The following is a 17,574-nucleotide window of genomic DNA, read 5'->3' as shown; positions in this document are numbered from 1 at the left end:
TTTGCCCACTACTGAGGAAGTGGGCCAGTGTAAACGCTGATAATTAGATCAGGCCAGAGGTTACACTGCGATCCGGTTCCACCACAAATTCACCTCAGCCAGAAGCAAGGCTGAGCGAGGAACAGCTCCCACTCCCTCTCTGAAACTGTGATGCTTTGCAATCCACTACCCACATCCATCCCAAGCAAGCAGGGAAGACCTATATGTACTGATTATTAGAAGTTTAGCTGCCAGCAAAAAAATTAAGAACTGCTTTTCTATCAAAATAAAAACAACAGTTTGGAAAAAGTACTTTTTAGCTATAGAAAAAAAATAATTCATAAGCTTATTGTTACCAAGGCTGAGAATGCAAGAATAATGTCTCACATCCTTGTCTCTAAACTGGAGAGACATGGACTTGATGGATGGACCACTTGGTGGATAAGGAATTGGCTGGATGGTTGCACTCAAAGAGTTACAGTCAACGGCTCGATGTCCAAGCGGACACCAGTGATGAGTGGCGTTCCTCAGGGGTCAGTATTGGGACCAGTCCTGTTTAACATCTTTGTTGGTGACATGGACAGTGGGATTGAGTGCACCCTCAGCGAGTTTGGGATGACACCAAGCTGTGCGGTGTGGTCAACACGCTGGAGGGCAGGGATGGCATCCAGAGGGACCTGGACAGGCTGGAGAGCTGGGCCTGTGCAAACCGCATGAAGCCCAACAAGACAAGTGCAAGGTCCTGCACGTGGGTCGGGGCAACCCCAAGCACAAATCCAGGCTGGGTGGAGAATGGATTGAGAGCAGCCCTGAGGAGAAGGACTGGGGGGTGATGGGTGATGAGAAGCTCACCATGAGCCGGCAATGTGCGCTTGCAGCCCAGAAAGCCAACGGTGTCCTGGGCTGCATCCCCAGCAGCGTGGCCAGCAGGGCGAGGGAGGGGATTCTGCCCCTCTGCTCCGCTCTCGGGAGACCCCCCCTGCAGTGCTGCGTCCAGCTCTGGGGCCCCAACAGAAGAAGGACATGGAGCTGTTGGAGCGAGTCCAGAGGAGGCCACGGAGATGCTCAGAGGGCTGGAGCCCCTCTGCTCTGGAGACAGGCTGAGAGAGTTGGGGCTGTTCAGCCTGGAGAAGAGAAGGCTCCAGGGAGACCTTCTAGCACCTTCCAGTACCTGAAGGGGCTACAGGAAAGCTGGAGAGGGGCTTTTGACAAGGGCATGGAGTGATAGGATGAGGGGGAATGGTTTTAAACTGTAAGAGGGGAGATTTAGATTAGATATTAGGAAGAAATTCTTTGCTGTGAGGGTGGTGAGACACTGGCCCAGGTTGCCCAGAGAAGCTGTGGCTGCCCCCTCCCTGGCAGTGTTCAAGGCCACGTTGGATGGGGCTTGGAGCAACCTGGTCTAGTGGAAGGTGTCCCTGCCCATGGCAGGGGGGTTGGAGCTAGCTGATTTTTAAGGTCCCTTCCAACCCAAACCATTCCATGATTCTATGAATGTATGAACCCTGTTGATGAATGAAAAGCTAACTTCATGACACGCTACACCATGCACTGGGTCACTTTGCTGAGAGAAAACACTTTTTAGAGCCTACTAAAATTTTTCTCCATTTCATAGAATCACAGAATTGTTTTGGTTGGAAAGGACCTTCAAGATCATCAAGTCCAGCCGTTAACCCAGCACTGCCAAGCCCACCACTAAACCATGTCCCTCAGTACCACATGTAGTCATCTTTTAAATACCTCCAGGGATGATTTTGATCATTCATTCATTTACTTCTCTGACAAACCATACAAGTGGAAGAGCAATCTGAGAAGATATTACAAAATTATTCTCTATTTCTATAAGATTCAGTGTAAAGAAATAAACAAAGAGGTTACTGTAATGTATTAAGTTTTTTTTTTAATCTGCTTTCAATATCCTTATATAACTCTGAAAGAAAAAAAACACAAAACAAAAAGCAAGATAAATTCATGCAGTTCCAGTTAGAGTTACTCCAATTTTCTGGCTATTTAAAACCCAGTTAGGGCACATTTAACTGCAGAAACATTCCACTGAACCTGGAGAATCTGTTCAAATTAAATCTGCTCTGACATAAACACAACCAGAGTCCTGCTATCTGGGCTAACCCCTCAACTACCGTCACCCTTAATTTATCAGCACAAGGATAAAGCTTCGGAGCAAAATTATTTTCGCCACCAAGGGTCAAATGTACAGTTTTCTGAAACTCAAGCATGTCTAAAAGGTCACAAGAACAACCAGGAACCTCTTTTAACTTCAAAGAAAATACTGTTTATTTATATTGAGAGACTACAGAATAGGGGGTTTTGTTTTTGAATTTATTTATTTTTTTTATTCAAAGCTCTCAGTCGTATAGAGTGACTTTACATGGAATTTATGCTGGTCTCTGACTTCCTCTGAAAACTGTTTGCTTGCAGATAAGGAGGAAACTAGAAATAATGAACTCATGTATCAATTACATGTCAAAATTATTTATGTATTTATTTCAGAAAACCAGAAGAGTGTCTGTGGGGTTTTTTTTCCTTCCCAAGTATCTTGTGAAATGAATAAAAAACCCACAGAACTCAGATAAAGCTCATGTCCCAAGTAAATGGACTTCATAGAGCAATGTCCCAAAGCATACACAGGTCTCTTTTTTTCCTCCTTCTGGATTTTCTCTTTTGGCAATTTTAATAGTTACTCTCAATTTTTTCTTCTTTTTCTCTCTCTCCTTCCCACTGGAGGATATATTCCCCTATCAGGCAGACAGGCTAACAGATAGCTGTCTTTTGTCCCTCATAAGGGACAAAACTCTTCCCCAGCCTGTAGCGGTGCGCGGGGTTGTTGTGCCCCAAGGGCAGGACCCGACACTTGGCCTTGTTGAACCTCACACAGTGGCCTCAGCCCATCGATCCAGCCTGTCCAGATCCCTCTGCAGAGCCTTCCTGCCCTCCAGCAGATCAACACTCCCACCCAACTTGGTGTCATCTGCGAACTTACTGAAGGTGCACTCGATCCCCTCGTCCAGATCATTGATAAAGATACTGAACAGAGCTGGCCCCTATCTACATTTCAATGAGAAACAGTTGATACATCAATGGATTCCTTCCAGAAGCAAAGATACCAGATCATTTCAACTTTAACAAATGCCTTTAAATTAAACGACCCTGTACAATTTGTACTATAGTAATCTTCATACAATAACTCCTTAAAATCAAATGACAAAAATTCTAGTAAGTCACCTACACTTTCCATCTTAGTCCCTTTTGTTGGGTAGACAGCAGAGATCCCGGTCTCCTCCCTGAGAGCCCTGCGGCCCTGGGAGTACTGCATTTAGACTTAAAAGAAGTACTGCTTTAGAAGAAATTGTAGAGTAACTAATTCTTCCAGGATACAAACTGGAAAGGATATCACTTCTTTTGTGGTCTTCCACCAAGAACATACATTTTTATTGATTTATTTTATTTATTAATTCCAGTAGCAGACTTGTAAATTCCATCAGAGCTATCAACCTTCAGGCGTTTGGGGCTGGAGAATCGCACCAGCCCATCTGTCTGCATATCACTGCCTTGCGAGGTTTTGTCTGCCTGAACTGGACTAAGATTTCACCTTGCTCTTTTACAGGCAGTTTTTTCAAGTATACCAGAATGCTGATACTGCACTTAAAGTGTTCCAAATATCTGAAAAAGAGGTCTACAGTCAAAACAGTCATCTTTAACAGAAATAAAAGATCATCTTTGTGGTAGAAACAGGAAAAGAGCACACACAAGCAGCCAGTTAAGGCAACCTGCCTGAGCAGTAACTCTTCCAACCTCAATATCTTCAACACTTGCCTTTACATGCTTGTGCCCACACTAAACGGTATCACATAGCAAACAGATGCCACACCATGACACACCACTAGGTTTCCAAGCAGATTTCTTCTGAGCTACTAAGAAAAATGCTGGAGTCTGAAGCAGACCAAAACGTGAAGATCATAATAGCAAGGTCATCTGTCAGTCATAGCCTGTGGGAAAATACAAAAACCCAAATACCCTTGTCTGCTCCTGTAGACTCATGTAAAAGCAACAGGAGCAGTTCGTAGGAGTCTGATGCTATCAGCAGCTTAGGTATCTACATTGGTAAGGGGAGTGGTATTAGTGTAACTGCTGTTTCCAAATGATGCAACCTCCCCACCCCCCCAGAACAAGAACCATGGACCCGTTAAAACCTCAGCTCCCCAGCATCCCGGCATCTGCTTTTTCCATTCAAAACTATGTGGATGACCTTCTATCAGTGTTATCTACCAAGAACTTCAACAATCTACCTATGTGTCAGCATCCTGCTGCTGCTGGCTTCTCTCCAACGCCAAGCACCACTCACAACTGCTTTCTGCGTTCACCACATCATTCAGCTTTGTTCCCTGCCTGAGAGAGAGAGGTCGGTGAAAGAGGAATCAAGATGAAGCACAGAGGCAATATATAGGAAAATCTCAGCTACGAACTCCAGTTACCACTCTGAAGGCACATGCTGTTGCAAACACTTCAATTACTCAATGAAACACAGCTATTTCTAGATCTTAGCACACAGAGGCTGAGAGCTCGTAAATGATTTCACACCTACAGAGCAAACAGGCTGAACAGTCAGAAACAAACCTCTGAATTTCAACTCACACCACTAGACCAAACCCCCTCCCAGTTTAAATATTTTCCTGAACTTTCACCCAGCCAGAGCTGTCTACTCCGAGTATTAAAAGGTTAAAAGGTAACTCATTTTCTAATTTAGGAGAGTTGCCAAAAGGGCTGATTCATACAAAAACTCTCAAATCATACAGGAACCAGGTTTCATGTCCCTGCTTCCTGAGGGCCCACCAGAAAGGTGAAAGAGGAGTCACCAGAGAGAACAGGATCAGTTTTGAAAACTGAAAAGCAAGTAGAATATCTGGTTATCAGTCTCAGGATACAAGTACAACAACTCAACGTGAACATAATCTTTCCTCTTGGAATCACTCCTAATTTTACACCCACCGCTGGCAAATACGCGCCGCGGCAGCCGATAATGCACTACACTCATTACAGCTGGCTCCAAACATTTTGGAGATGTCCCAAAGGGGCACTCAAGAAACATCAACTGGAAGCAGAAAGCATCTCTGACATTTCCTACTGCATCTCCGACATTTCCTACTGCATCTCCCCCACACTGGGTATTCTTGACTGGGAGACAGAATGAGAGTGAGAAAACAAAACAAATGGAAATACTCTAAAGGGAGTATTTAAAGGATTAAAACAACAGTTCAATTCAAGACCCTTTATTCCCAGACCTGTTCCTAAGCCATCTGAGACTAGGTGGCTGTGTACATGTTCACCTCCCTGGCATTCTTTCCTCTACAGATTAAAAATATTAGAAAAAGTCTAGGACTTTTACATGTTGTACAGAGAATCTATATTCTTTTTTTATTTACTTTTCATATCAATGAGTTTGTTAGCAATCCCCACTAAACCTAAGTGAAAGACCTTACCTTCGAACAGCAGAACACAAGACAGCAGTCCAAATACCCATACAAACAGCTCCAATGACTGGCCTCATGTAGCTTTCCAGCCCCAGGGAAAAGGCAGCCATGGAAAACATGACCCAGGTGCTCAAAAAGCTACCTTAGACCATTGAAGAGATCTCCACAGTCTCTCTGTAACAGCATTTCTCAAATGTGCTGGTTTCAGGGATGAGCTATCTTGATGTAGTGGCAGCAATAATCTCTTTGGGTCTCAGGCTTGTCTGGGCAATGGAGAAAAAAAGGCTTATGCCTGTCAACCTGGCTGCTGTCACTGATTTGAAACAGTCTGCAAACTCTTAAGGTGCCAAAAAGAAATATGCTTGACTTCAGTGTCTGGCTATCTTTGCTGCCCAGACCAGAGCCCAAACCCAAGTGGATGTTTTTCAAGATGCATCCAATATCTTTTGTGAAGACAGGGCTGAAAACTGTACCAGAGAAAGCAGATTATTAGGAGCTTGAATATACAGCGTGATGTATGACAAACAGTACAGACCTCTGATGCTGTGCTCTGGGATTAGAAAGTTTGTTACAAGTTGAATGTAAATTAAAGCTAGTCTAGTGAATAGATAGGTCATAAAGAAACACTGACCTAAATCTGAAATGAAAACGAAATTAGAATAGAATTAGAACACAAAGAAGAATACGTGACACAGATAAAGATTCTTCTGCTTAGGACCTTTAGACACTTAAGAGGCCACACACCTGCCATCAGAAAAGAGAAATGGATGCATGAGTGATGAAGAAAACCTCCCAAATAGATATTTTTTATTTGCTGCACCACCACAAGGTGTGGCAGCAAATAAAACACCCTTTATATTCATCAGATCCCTCCTACACAGAGCAAAACAGTCTTAAACTTTTAAGATCTTCAAAGTGAAGCAATTCAAACCTCTTTCAGTTTGGATATTTTTGCTAGCTTCAACCTAAGTTTCAACAGATGGAAGTTTCCCTCTGACGATTAGACAAAGTTGCCAAAAATGCTAAAGTCAAATAGCTCTTCAAATACTGGAGCTACTACAATCTTGATAAACGTTCCTTGAATAGTCCTTTTTTTTTTTTAAAAAAAGCAGTACTCTGTCCTCTTGTTTTGAAGGTAACAAAAAAAATTAATATGACACTCCTGAAATAGGAGAGAAAACACTTCTTAACCTCTTCGCTGCTCACAATTAGCAAGGAAAAAAAAGCCTAAGCATTTCTCATCATCTGTACATGGCATCGTTCCTACACTGCAATGATTCCGTAGAGCTTTATAATCAATTATATCGCCCTTCTTCCTCCTACATTTGACTTTTAAGCTCCCAGGAAACGTAGTAAGCATCTCTAAATGAGTCAAAACATCGTTAACATTTAAATTGGGAAGTAAGATTGCAACCCAAAACAATTGTAACTACAGAAAATAATGGCATGTAATAGAAATACCAACCAACTTCTACTGGCACCACAGCGTGCTACTTTACAGTGATGTAACCAGATCACAGTATTTCATTTTTCCTCCACACGCATTTATAGTTTTTAATGAAGTGAAAATGTCCTGATAACAACCAGATGTTCAGTTATGTATACCAGCTCTCAACAAGCTGCTGAAAGAAGCCTTTGTAATTTAAAGCTTTGGGAGTTCTACCTCGCAACAAAACGTTAGCAATGGTTTCTACATAAAAGTCACACAATTAAATACTGAAGTGGCATCTTTTTGCTGACTATGCAGTTTTAATCATTAATGTACACTCTTGAGTGCTAACATTAACAAAACCAAAGAAAAAGCAGAGTATCCATAACACACCCAAGGGACCCATAAATCAAACATCAACACACCGAAACACAAGTGTTATAAGGGACTGCACGAGTCCGATTCTTGCAAAGCAATAATGCTGTAGTTTCTATAAAATGTCTTAAAATTAAACATGAAACCTTTTTCCTTGGCATTTTGTAGAACGCAGCAGAGCCTGTTTTTCAAAAGGGTAATTGAAGACCTTTTTAATAACTCTCAGATACAAAGCCACAACACTGCAGTCCCAAAGTCCCTACTCCAACCTGTTTTAGCTATGCTGAGTGTAACTGCCTTAAAGCATGTTTGCCTTTCCCAAAACAAACTTTGAGAAATAGTTTCTTAGATTCATCACAGACAGTTCTGAGACACTCCTAGATATGCTTTGCTGTACATCTCTGCAGTCTTTCCCAACAAAAATCAACCCATTTTGGTCCTTCAGTTGTATTTTATAGTAAGGGATACGGAGCGGTGGGTTACAGATTTGCCATTTGTTTTCTTCCCCATCCCACACCTTCCTTATTAATTCTGAGCTAGACTGCTCCCCTGTATTTTCCAACTATGCCTGTAGGTTATTTTGTAGGCAGACATGAGCACATTCTGCCAAGGCTTCTAGTAGAGCAAGCTCAGAGGTGAGCAAGCTCTGCTCATGCTCAAGAAAGACTCGAGCCTTCATGAACCCAGTGACCCTGCCAAGCCCCAACTATTATGCTTGCTTCTGGTGAGTCTGGAACATGGGTTAAGATGATGTACCTGCCTGCAAAATACCACACACAGGTATCCTAAGCTCTCCTCCCAACAGTACCTGTCGGCTTGCTTATACATCTTCACAACATGATACTCAACAGTGAAGAATAACAGGATGTATGTTATAATCACAAATTTCTCACTGCTCCATAACAGGATCTACACAGCATCATCCAGCAATGCTGTCCACTCTTCAGTAACATATTTTCAAAAAAAAAAATTAAGACAGCACATCTGAAATTATATATAGAGAGACAAAAAAATTGTAGTACCTCTGAAGCATACTGCTTTCACCAAAAAGCACCTGATGTGACATTTAGAACAATTTCAAAAGCAAAGAGCACAGGACTGCTGCACAGGTACGTCTGCTCCTACATTTTGGACAAGGAAATGGTCTTCCATGGGCTGAGGGAACTGGGGTTGTTTAGTTTGGAGACCTTCTCGCTCTCTACAACTACCTGAAAGGAGGTCGTAGCGAGGCAGGTCTTGGTCTCTTCTCCCAAGCAACAAATGATAGGATAAGAGGAAAGGGCCTCAAGTTGTGCCAGGGGAGGTTTAGATTGGAGATCAGGAACAATTTCTTCACCAAAAGGGTTGTCAAGCATTGGAACAGGCTGCCCAGGGCAGTGGTGGAGTCCCCATCCCTGGAGGGATTTAAAAGCTGTGTAGATGTGGTGCTGAGGGACATGGGTTAGTGGTGGGCTTGGCAGTGCTGGGCTAAGGGTTGGACTTGATGATCTTACAGGTCCTTTCCAACCAAGACAATTCTATGATTCTATGCTTTAAAAATAAACTTAGTATTTCAGTGAAGTAGAAAAAAAAAAAGAAGCTTAAACTGGGATGTAGAGAGCAATATATTTAGACAGCAGCTGCCAGCTGTATCCACTCCTTCACGAAACTTCATCTACAGAACCCAAGAGATGCACTAATCATGACAATCCTCTGTTAAGGCTGTTGAATGCTCCTACCAAAAACTTCGCTATTCTGCATGATGCTTCAAAAAAACAGCTCAGCATGGAGGTTTTAACGGTCTGTCACAACAAAAACTCACCTCCAACAGCAGCTTTACAGACAGACATTGTTAGCAGTGCCACTGTAAGCTGCTAGAGCTGCCTATCCTCTAGCAAGTGATCCTAAGTCCTGCTACGGAAATCATTACAAGTTTGAATATTTCATGTATTCCACTCAGACAATCTATTCCTTCCCAAAATCGACACACTAGGCTTGTAATTTGCTTGATTTATTCCAGCTAAAGACAGAAATGAACTACTCCCTTGATACCAAGTATGGAAAGAACTTATAGTGTAAATCTGGTCAGGTAAATGGAGGGAAGTAAAAAGTAAATTCATACGAAAATAATTCTGATCATCCTCCTGAAAAAAATTAATATTACATTAAGCAAAAATGTCTCAGCCTTATAACACCTTTATGAAGAACAGAGTTGAACAGTTCCATAGTTTTTCCGTATCTCCTTTCCCCCACCCCACTTGCCCTTCAATGATACGGGGATAAAATCATTAGTTAAGGCATTATCACATTGTTAAACATATTACACTAGTAAACAAAGCAATAATATACACTTTTGTAAGTGTTAGTATCTTACTAACAATTCAGTAGCATGCCATTTCAGGCAAAATCTAGCTAAGAAAACTTATTTGATAAAAAAAAATCCCAAAACCTTCCACATCTCTCTCTTATGAAAAGTAATTATGTTTTCAATACAGCTGAACATTTAAGATTATAGATAGGCTTTATAACTTCTCTTTTTTAGTAAGCCATTATTACCACTATATTATATGTACACTAAGTGCTTTCAACAGCTACTTCCATTCCCAGCAACCACATTCACACAGAAATAGAGATGCTGACAGGTTCAGTTGTTGAAAAGGGTTAAGACCAATCATGCCTGTAAAACTTTTTCTGCCAGAAAGCCAGAATAAATGATATTGGACTCCACACACACACACGTTGGGACTTCCAAGAAAGAAAAATAAAACCCTGCAGGATTTACGAACTTGCCCATATACCGCAGTCCTTTCACCCCTTTGTACTTCCTCTAATCTGCTCCAAACAAAAAGTGTATCTGTTCCAGGAAGTCCTGACAAGCTTTGCAGAATGACACTCTAAATCATATCACTAATTCATTACACACTACCTACACAAATCCCTCATGTAACGTTGACAGAGCTGTATTTAATGAGAGCGATGTTTCAAAAACTATTACATCTTTGTCAGCTTTCCAACCAAAAGAACAATCCGAAGTATAAAAACTAAATCATCGGCAGAGCTATATACTACACTATAACAGATAATCTGAAACTCTTTCAAAGCTGTGATGCTTTAATCAGGCATCACTAAATTAATCAGCCTACATTTTAGGCACAGGCTACAACGCCAGGTAACACAAAAGATGCTGCTAATACTACCTTCGGTAAAGTTTATCTTGGGAAAAAAGAAGTTAAAAATTATCAGGACAGGTGTGGAAAAACATTTTCATTTCTAAAGGACAAAGAAAGTTCTCCTTCGTATAATATGGAAGTATGTTTCACAACACGTATCCCAATGGGATGTGTAATCAACATATCTCAGATACAGCATGAAGAAAGCCATGTAAACAAATCTGGAGATTTACAGAAACATTCCACTTAATCATTTCTCTTCTCTCTTCTTCAGACATCAATTTGCTGGTATTTCAGAAATTAGTATAAGTCATATGACTTAATGCACATGCAGTTCAAAAGCCCACACAAGTGCAGAAGAGGACCTTTTGTTTGCACCTTGCTGCATCCCCCAGAGATGAAGCGACACGTCCAGTCTACCTTTCCCTGTAAGTTCGCACAACCTTTTCAAGGCAAAAGTTAGCAGTAACTGCCTGTGTGCTGACAGAGGTACCTGAAACAAATGTCAAAAGTCCTAAAAATAAAATAAGGTAACTTCTTTTGATGGTTTGAACGGTGTGTGAGATGCTCATCATGTACTTCTTCCAACAGAATGTTCAGGGCTGGTACTGCCAGCAGGTTATCGTTATCAGTCCTGTACCATCACATGCAGCATTCAAATACAAGTATTTAAACAGTATAACCCCATCACTCTAAGATTTATATTCTCTTAAATGCTCAATTCATAGAAAGAAGCTAAGGGGGGAAAAAAAAAAAGCAAAAAGCCAACTTACAAGAGAGGAATTTCAACAATGAGATGGATGAGGCAACACAGCAACTCTTCTACGAGGTCTTCACACTCTGTTCCTGAAAAGAAGCACACCAAAGGTTTTCTGGATTTTCAAAGGGCAAAAGAAAGCCAAGATTTAAATACATAGATCCAGACAATCAAGATTTTAATTAAGGAACAAACACTAGAAAAGAAATTCTACCTGTTTAAGGAGATGGCATTCTTTCCTGAAACAGAAAGCACTTGGGATCATCACCAGAGAAAATGGTGATGCTTACCCTTTTATATATAAAACAAATAACTAGTAACAATTGGATAAATTAAATGAGATATTGGTATTGTAGGAATATGCTAATATTAAGCACATCAAGCCTTACTTTACTACTTACCTAAGGTAATATTAAATGGCATTATTACTAAGAGTTGAGCTGATTACTAGTGACTTCTCACTGATCCACAGTTGAAGTCTCCTCTCAAAATTCCCTGCACTCTGCATATTTCCCCAACCCTTTTTTTTTTTAATCCCAAGTAAAGAATAAGCAGAGACAGACAGAAAACACAGTTTCATTTGTCTAACATACACTGAACAATATTCTAAATTGTGATCTGTCAAATGAGTGCAGTCTATCGTACACATCACTGCTGCTTAAAGCTACACGCTAGGTTTTCATGAATACACATTTATTTATTGAAGAGGTTTTGCACATTTCAATGACAAGTGAGGATTCATGAATTTCCAAAGTGCATTTTAAGTGAGCAGAAACTATTCTCCGCTCATACACAATGTGACAAAATGCATGAGATTATTAAAACTATTTTAAAACCCGCAACTATTCTAAGGAATAAGAACTAATGGTTTTGTTACATTAGCACTGCAATTCTTAAAAGCAATTGTAACAAAAGACTTACTGAGGAAAAAGCTTATTAAACCGTTTGAAGTTGTCCTATAATACTAAAATAAATAGCAGATAAATCTCTTGGCTCATTAGGATTTTTTCTGCTTTCAAAATAAAATTATAAAGAGAAACCTACAACAGAAAGAAGGGTAGGGTTTTACAGTGCTGAATGGCCTAACAGCAGGCATCGTTTTTCCCTCTGCATTACCCAATAGGCATTACAGCACAATGACTACCCAAATGCTTGTTTATTTTGTATTTTCAAATAAATACGCCCTGCAATAAACACAACATTATAGCCAGGTTATAGTGGTGTTATTCTGCTTAACCCAGGATTGTTCTTAAATCCAGGACTCAATTTTAAGAAGCACACCAGAGGGAATATTCACAATAAAGCAAAATTATTTCTTTCCACGATCGGTTTATTAAAAACACATTAAAAATTGTCACCTAATGAACTGCACGTTCTAAAGGAAATCAGTTTTTTATCACGGAAACATGGTTTCCTTTATATAGAATCCCCCATGAGTAACACAACGTAGCTCCTGTTAGTAAAAAACGAGAAGCACTAGGAGTATTTAACCTTAACCAGAAACCACGCCAATAATGAAGCCCAGATAATGTATTCTAAAGTAACTCGAACGTGACAGTTTCCTAAGGTTTTTGGATCTAGGAAATGCTTCTAGAGCAAGATAGCTATTAGTTCCCAAAAAGTATCTAATTTTTTCTTTTGACAATTGAGGAAAAAGGAGGAGGAGAGAGGAAAAAGGATAAAAAAGTAAAGAGAGTGCATTTTAGGAATATAATTTCTTCCACCATGCTATATACACAACTCATTTGAAGAGAGACTAATGCTATAATATGAACGAGGGCTTTCCTCCCACACTATATTCAAAATAAAGCAAGAAAATATTGGGTTAGCACAATCATGTAGAATGGAAGATGATAGTCTTTCCTGCTCTGTTCTCAAACTATTTTTCTTTTCTTTTTTTTTTAAAAAAAAAAGCTTAATTGCTGTAATCAATGTCATTCAGCTACAATAATTAATGTATCCTTTTCCCCATTGGGCCACATGCATTCTTGTTTAATTCTTGTCTTGCCAAGACAATGAGGCGGGTGCATGCCAAATCTATAACGTGAGAGCGAGCTATAAACGTGGAACACCACGTGTTTTCATAAACAATGGCTTTTTCAATAGCAGGATAACGCCAATATACACAATACTCATTCACATTAACAGATCACATACTTGGATCAAAGACATGTGTAAAGCCTTGGGGAAAAGAAGCAAAGGGTGAATCTGTCCAGATAAGATTAGAGAAGGCTTGCAGAGAGAGGAATCATAGGTGCCTCTTCTAAACTCTGTTGCAGTGCACAAGTAACTGCAAACATACACAGGTTTTAAAGGTCCAGTCATGCTGCAACACCACTTTTCATCAGCTATATTTAAGTCCTCACACATGTGGATTGCTTGCATAGTGGGTTTTTGGCTTTTTGCTGTGGTTTGTTTGGCTTGGGTTTGTTTTTTTTTTGTTTGGGTTCTTTTTTTTTTTTTTTACATTAAAAAAATAATACTTTGTGTTTAACTTTTTCAAAGCTACACACATCACAGACACTGAATTAGCAGACACCACACAGGCAAAATGGCTTAGTCAGAGAAAAGTATACATGCCAGGAGACTTCACGTGTGGTAAAACCAGCCCAGCTCCATCCTTGGCCATACAATCATAGAATCGTTTTGGTTGGAAAGGACCTTTAAGATCATCAAGTCCAACGGTTAACCCAGCACTGCCAAGCCCACCACTAACCCATGGCCCTCAGCACCACATCTACACGGCTTTTAAATCCCTCCAGGGATGGGGACTCCACCACTGCCCTGGGCAGCCTGTGCCAATGCTTGACAACCCTTTCCGTGAAGAAATTGTTCCTGATCTCCAATCTAAACCTCCCCTGGCACAACTTGAGGCCGTTTCCTCTTGTCCTATCACTTGTTGACTGGGAGAAGAGACTAACACCACGATACAGAGTCTAACATAACACAGTAAAACAGTCTCTCTTCTTAAGAGCCTAACGATGTTGTCACAACCTGATCTGAGCTGCTGTAGCAGCTGGATGCACCTAATGTTAATAAGATATTCAGGCATAGCAAGGTATAACCTCACCTTAGATGATACTTGTTTTTCTGCCCTATTGCTCCCACACATAGGACAGAACCTGGACATAAGGAATGAAATAATTCGTTACTTGTAAAACAGTACCTAAAGCTTCACCCATTCAATTCAACCAACAGACTTAAAGCTTCTTTGGATTTTGTGGTTCGATCTTCAGCTCTGAGGACTCTCAAAAGCTCCCAGCTTTCCCTCAAGAGTGTTAACAATGAGTACATAAATAATTGCCATCCCTCGTTTCCTTTATATGATAGCTGGACACTCATGAAACCATTTAAGGTCTGCAGTAAACGTACTGTTATTTATTCCCTTTTCTATGTCCTCTTATTTGCTATAATACACCAAATACAGTCCCCAGCAGCCTTGGCATAAAAACTTCTCCATGGAGAATGAACAAAGTTTCCTACCACAGATCAGGGAAGAGGTTGAATGAATTCATAGAATCACAGACTGGTTTGGGTTGGAAGGGACCTTAAAGATCATCTAGTTCCAACCCCCCTGCCATGGCCAGGGACACCTTCCACTAGACCAGGTTGCTCCAAGCTCCATCCAACCTGCCCTTGAACACTGCCAGGGAGGGGGCAGCCACAGCTTCTCTGGGCAACCTGGGCCAGGGTCTCACCACCCTCACAGCAAAGAATTTCTTCCTAATATCTCATCTAAATCCCCCTTCTTTGAGTTTAAAACCATTCCCCCTCATCCTGTCACTCCATGCCCTTGTCAAAAGCCCCTCTCCAGCTTTCCTGTAGCCCCTTCAGGTACTGGAAGGTGCTAGAAGGTCTCCCTGGTGCCTTCTCTTCTCCAGGCTGAACAGCCCCAACTCTCTCAGCCTGTCTCCAGAGCAGAGGTGCTCCAGCCCTCTGAGCATCTTCATGACCCTCCTCTGGACTCACTCAAACAGCTCCGTGTTCTTCTTATGTTGGGGCCCCCAACTGATGGTTTGATTTAGAATACAATACACAGCACATGTCCTTCTCTCTTACACCTCCAAATTACAACACAGTTAAAGACTGCACAGAAATTATGCGATATAGACAGTGAAAGCCTCCCCGAAGATCAATCATCTGTGTTAGCAAGACTAACTCCAGCTTCAGATCAGCATGTGCTGAGTCCAGTTTAGGATTTCTCAATACGAGGAATTTTCAGCTGAAAATGACTTAAAGCATGTGATTTAAGTCTCTATAAGCATTTTCCTACAACCAAAATTGTTCAATCTCCTCCAAAGTTGTATGCAAATTCCTGATTACGGATGAAGAGGCAAAGGCTGCACTTCCTGGGCTAAAGAACCACCTGAAAACTGTCAAAAGGAACAAACTTCTAATTGTCTGACTATTCTGGAAGGAAATCAATAAACAGTGCTGCAGCAGGGACTTGATCCTGTGCAATTTATTCATTACAACTTTATAATGGTAGGCTGCAACACATCCATGCACCCAAACTTTTTGCAAAAGAAAAAACCTCGATAATCACGTTTTATGACAAAAAGCACAATTGCACAGCTTTCTCCTGAGCCTAAAACACAGTTTAGCAGGGAAAACCATGAACTGGACATTCAGAAAAAGTTAAAGCATATGCATTGCAAAATCTGGGAGGAGAATTCTTCCAGGTAAGGCAGTTATAAAAAATGCTAACTAACCCTGAGTTCCCAGGTGCTGTATTTAAACTCAGAGAATGCGGTATTAGGATATATTCTCTGACGAGAAGGAAAAAAAAAACCACAAACGTGATGCTCAGAGTTTAAAAACCACCACACAGTGATTTCCAAAGGAGTTCTATGATGATCCTGAAAGGAATTGTTACTCTTTAGATTGAACAAGGCATACAGAAATGGATCACAGGAGAGAGAGGTGGTTTGTGCTGTTGGTTGTACTGTTCTCTCCAGTAACTACCCACCAGCTACTCATTATGAAAATAAGCAAACAATACATCAAAATTCAGACACCGTATTAAGGCCTTTATCTATATACATATTTTATTTACTTTATATAATTAATAATGTATTTTATAAGGTTTGTTTTATCATGCTTACAATTGAAGAACAGTAAAACAATATCAAGCTCTGGGAAACGAAAAGACAGCAAGGACAACTAAGAGCAGCTTCAATTTTCAAAAAGCATGCTCACTAAAGATAGTGTTAAGTACATACAACTTTAGTAAAAGTAGTAATAAATCTGTGTAAGTTTCACAATAACAAGTCATGCTCTAGTTTCTGAAGAATAAATAAAAAGATCAAGAAAGCTACACTTGACTTAGTTATGAAAACAGAAACAAAAACCATTTCTTTTTCTGCTCACTTTATTAAGCCCTAACACAACAGCACTTTATTACACTCTGTTAATGATACTTCACTTTTCTTATAGCTAAGTATAAAAGCTATAGGAAGGCATTCACCTTACCACCACGCTCTATACATATTTTAAAAAAACGATGTGAATATTTGTCAGGAACCAAAGATGATGGCTCTGTAAACACAGCACATTATGAACCTCAACACCCTGAAGAGGGTCACAAGGACCATCTCCAACTGGAAACCTGAGTCAAAAGCAGCAGTGGACTGAGGAGAGCTGAGGAGCTCGTTCCTTGCCTCCATCCCCTGCTCTCACCAGCAGACCACACACAATTACCTTCCTAATCAAGAACATCCAGCGAACAATCTGCTCAAAGATAACTGCTAAGTACATTTGCCATCAATATGCACAAAATTATCGCTAATAAATGTCACTGTGAATTACAGTCAAGTGCTACTAGACAAGGTATGCACATGGATCTACCCCAGTGACAAGAATCACTTTTCACACCACGCTACGAGGAACTCCCAGCGTGAAGAATAAAGATCGCAGGGGTTTGAGCTAACAAAACATCTCAGCTTTTCCAGCCATTCTACTGTGCTACACTACACCACGGAAGCAAGAGGTGGGCAATTTTTTTAAACTTAGGCAGTCTGCAAGGATAGCTTATTATAAGCGGGTGTTATTTTCTAATGCATCGGGTTAGCTGACTTCATTCTTGGAGATTACTCATCACAGTTTAAATACATCAAACCATTTCAACATCTAGCGCTTAATCTTTTGGCACCAGAAGTCTGATTTCCCTGGAGCAATGGCACGCGCCAAGGAGTTAAACAGATTTTAATGAACAGTTTTTCTCCATTCAATGAGGAAGCAGCTATTAGGCATTCTCAACGCGAGTCCTTGCTGGACTGAATGTTAAGGGAAATCCACAGTCATACTTTTGGTTGTTCTTCCACAACCCGCTCGCACTGTATTAGAATCATGGAATGGTTTGGGTTGGAAGGGACCTTAAAGACCATCCAGTTCCAACCC

At 40.7% G+C, this 17,574-nt stretch overlaps 1 protein-coding gene across 4 annotated transcripts in view; it reads right to left on the bottom strand.

Moving 5' to 3' along the window:
- DYM (dymeclin) overlaps positions 1-17,574 on the bottom strand; it is a 254,432-nt gene that overhangs the window by 207,799 nt on the left and 29,059 nt on the right. For all 4 annotated transcript variants that reach the window (XM_068422796.1, XM_068422795.1, XM_068422798.1 and 1 more), the window contains exon 6: positions 11,192-11,264. In XM_068422796.1, the coding sequence (XP_068278897.1) occupies positions 11,192-11,264 (73 nt within the window). The remainder of the gene's footprint in view (positions 1-11,191; positions 11,265-17,574) is intronic.

Source organism: Nyctibius grandis, chromosome Z (genome assembly GCF_013368605.1).
Source record: "Nyctibius grandis isolate bNycGra1 chromosome Z, bNycGra1.pri, whole genome shotgun sequence".
Taxonomy (NCBI): domain Eukaryota; kingdom Metazoa; phylum Chordata; class Aves; order Nyctibiiformes; family Nyctibiidae; genus Nyctibius; species Nyctibius grandis.
Note: the sequence above shows the minus strand (reverse complement) of the source record. Positions and strands in the feature narration are given on the sequence as shown.